Source organism: Gavialis gangeticus, unplaced genomic scaffold, assembly GCF_001723915.1.
Source record: "Gavialis gangeticus isolate Ggan-Ray unplaced genomic scaffold, GavGan_comp1, whole genome shotgun sequence".
Lineage (NCBI taxonomy): Eukaryota > Metazoa > Chordata > Crocodylia > Gavialidae > Gavialis > Gavialis gangeticus.
This window is the reverse complement of record NW_017729015.1, coordinates 14,989,488-14,991,347: the sequence shown is the minus strand read 5'-3', so window position 1 is coordinate 14,991,347 and position 1,860 is coordinate 14,989,488. Positions and strand designations below refer to the sequence as shown.

The window sequence follows — 1,860 nt, the reverse complement described above, 5'->3', positions numbered from 1 at the left end:
GTGGCTTTTTAAGCGGGTTAATGTCGACCCGCCGCCTGGGCTGCGCCGCGGGGCTCCCGGGCCCTTCCCGGGGGCAGGAGAAGCGGGCGGCGTTCAAGGGACCCGGGGACGCGGGTCATGCAGGGCTGGCCTTGCTGGACCCTGCTCGGTGGGCCTGGGCGCGGCCCAGTTGGGGGCGAACCCGGAGACCCTGCCCCAACTCTTAGCAAGCGGGGCTGGGCGGCGCGGGAGTCTGCAGAGGCAGGATCCTGGCCCGGGGGCCGGGGGCTGCGCGAGTGCCACGCAGCCAGCGATGGGCTGCAGCGCCGGGCGCCTCGACCCGAGACCTGGCGGCTGGCACTCGCTAGCCCTGGCTGGACCGAGCGCTAAACGGGTCCCGGACACTGAGCTGGGTGCGATACCCCAGCACAGGCTCGAGGGCTGCTGGGGGGGACTTTTGCCCTGCCCCTGCTCTGCCCCAAGGGATGCCCCTGCTCCACTGGAGGCAGCTGGTGGGGGTAGGAAAGGGGCTGCGGTGCGAAGGGTCCTAGATGAGAAACACCCTGCCCTGCAGGTGCAAAATCCCTTCCGGGGGTTAACAAACCCAAGAGCCCGTCTGCTCCCGCGGTGCCCATCCTCCCTGTGCCGGCTGCATCTCCTTCCAGCCTGATCTTGTGGCTTCGTTCTCGTGGGCCACGTCTCCAGCCCGCAGCAAGTGCGGGGCCAGCTCCTGAACGGGAGCTGTGCCGTGGGGAGCCGTGCTGTGCAGCTCGGGCCTCGGGATCCAGCTCTTCGGAGATGGGATTTTCTTTTCCCAAGTGCTCACTGTGCTGCACAAGGTGTCAGGGAGGAAAACCCCAAGTAACTGGCTCGTGTCCTCACCTGGGCAGAGATCAGGGCAGGGAAAGTGCCCAGACTGCACGTCTTGCCAAGGGACGCAGAGCTGGCACCGTAGCGTCTAGTGGCCCCCGGCCCCAAGGTAAAAACCAGTCCCGGTGTCTGCCTGCCCCTACCCTGACGTCGTGGCTGGAGAGGAAGCTTTGCTGAAGACCAGGGTCTGCTTCCCGTGTGACCCGTGTGTCTCTGCCTCAGCGCCGGGCGTCACCGATCCTCAGCCCAGCCTCGGCCTGGCAGTCGGGCTTTCGGGATGGAGGACAAGAAGAAGAAGAGGAGCCCCAAGGCTTGCCTGGCCCAGCCGGCCCCTGCCGGCGGCTTGCGCAAGCTGCCTGTCCCCACCAGCAAAAGCGCCACCTTCTCCTTGGGGCTGCCTCACCTGCCCTCGCCGAAGCAGAGGGCCAAGTTCAAGAGGTCAGTGTTGGGGACTGTGCCGCTGGCGCCCAGTCCGTGGGCCTGGGCTGTGCCTGCAGCAATCAAACCTGGGGCCTGTTGCCCCGTGGGCCTGCTTGTGCTACAGCAGCCCCTTGCTCCATGTGCAAGGAGGTGGTAGTTGCAGTGGCCACGAGAGGGAGATATGGCCACCAAGGTGAGGCCAGTGTATTGCCCCGGCATGCACAGCCATGTCCAGGCTCAGCCGTGTGGGCCTGTGTGGCTGGAAAGGTGGGATGTACATTGGCAAACTGGCCTGAGCTCCTGGGAGGGAAGAGCTGAGAGCTCCTAGGACCCCGCTAGGAGGCTGGGTCTAGGCCTGGAAAAGCTAAGCTCAGGGCGGGGGTGTTGCACAGGATGAACAAGGAGAAGCCTCGTGCCCCACAGCCGGGGGGCGGCGCAGGGGTGGCACTGGGGCCCCCGCTGCAGCACACCTTTCTGACGGATGTCTCGGACGTGTACGAGATGGAGGGCGGCCTCCTGAACCTGCTCAATGACTTCCACTCGGGGAAGCTGCAGGCCTTCGGTAAGGAGGCATACTGGGGGGGGGGGGGG

The 1,860-nt window shown here is 66.2% G+C and overlaps 1 protein-coding gene across 1 annotated transcript in view; it reads left to right on the top strand.

Moving 5' to 3' along the window:
* Positions 1-1,860, top strand: part of CCDC28B (coiled-coil domain containing 28B) — a 3,484-nt gene that overhangs the window by 237 nt on the left and 1,387 nt on the right. Inside the window, exons 2-4 of the mRNA XM_019512294.1 lie at positions 870-958; positions 1,072-1,287; positions 1,662-1,831. Of these exons, the coding sequence (XP_019367839.1) occupies positions 1,127-1,287; positions 1,662-1,831 (331 nt within the window). The 5' untranslated portion in view covers positions 870-958; positions 1,072-1,126. The remainder of the gene's footprint in view (positions 1-869; positions 959-1,071; positions 1,288-1,661; positions 1,832-1,860) is intronic.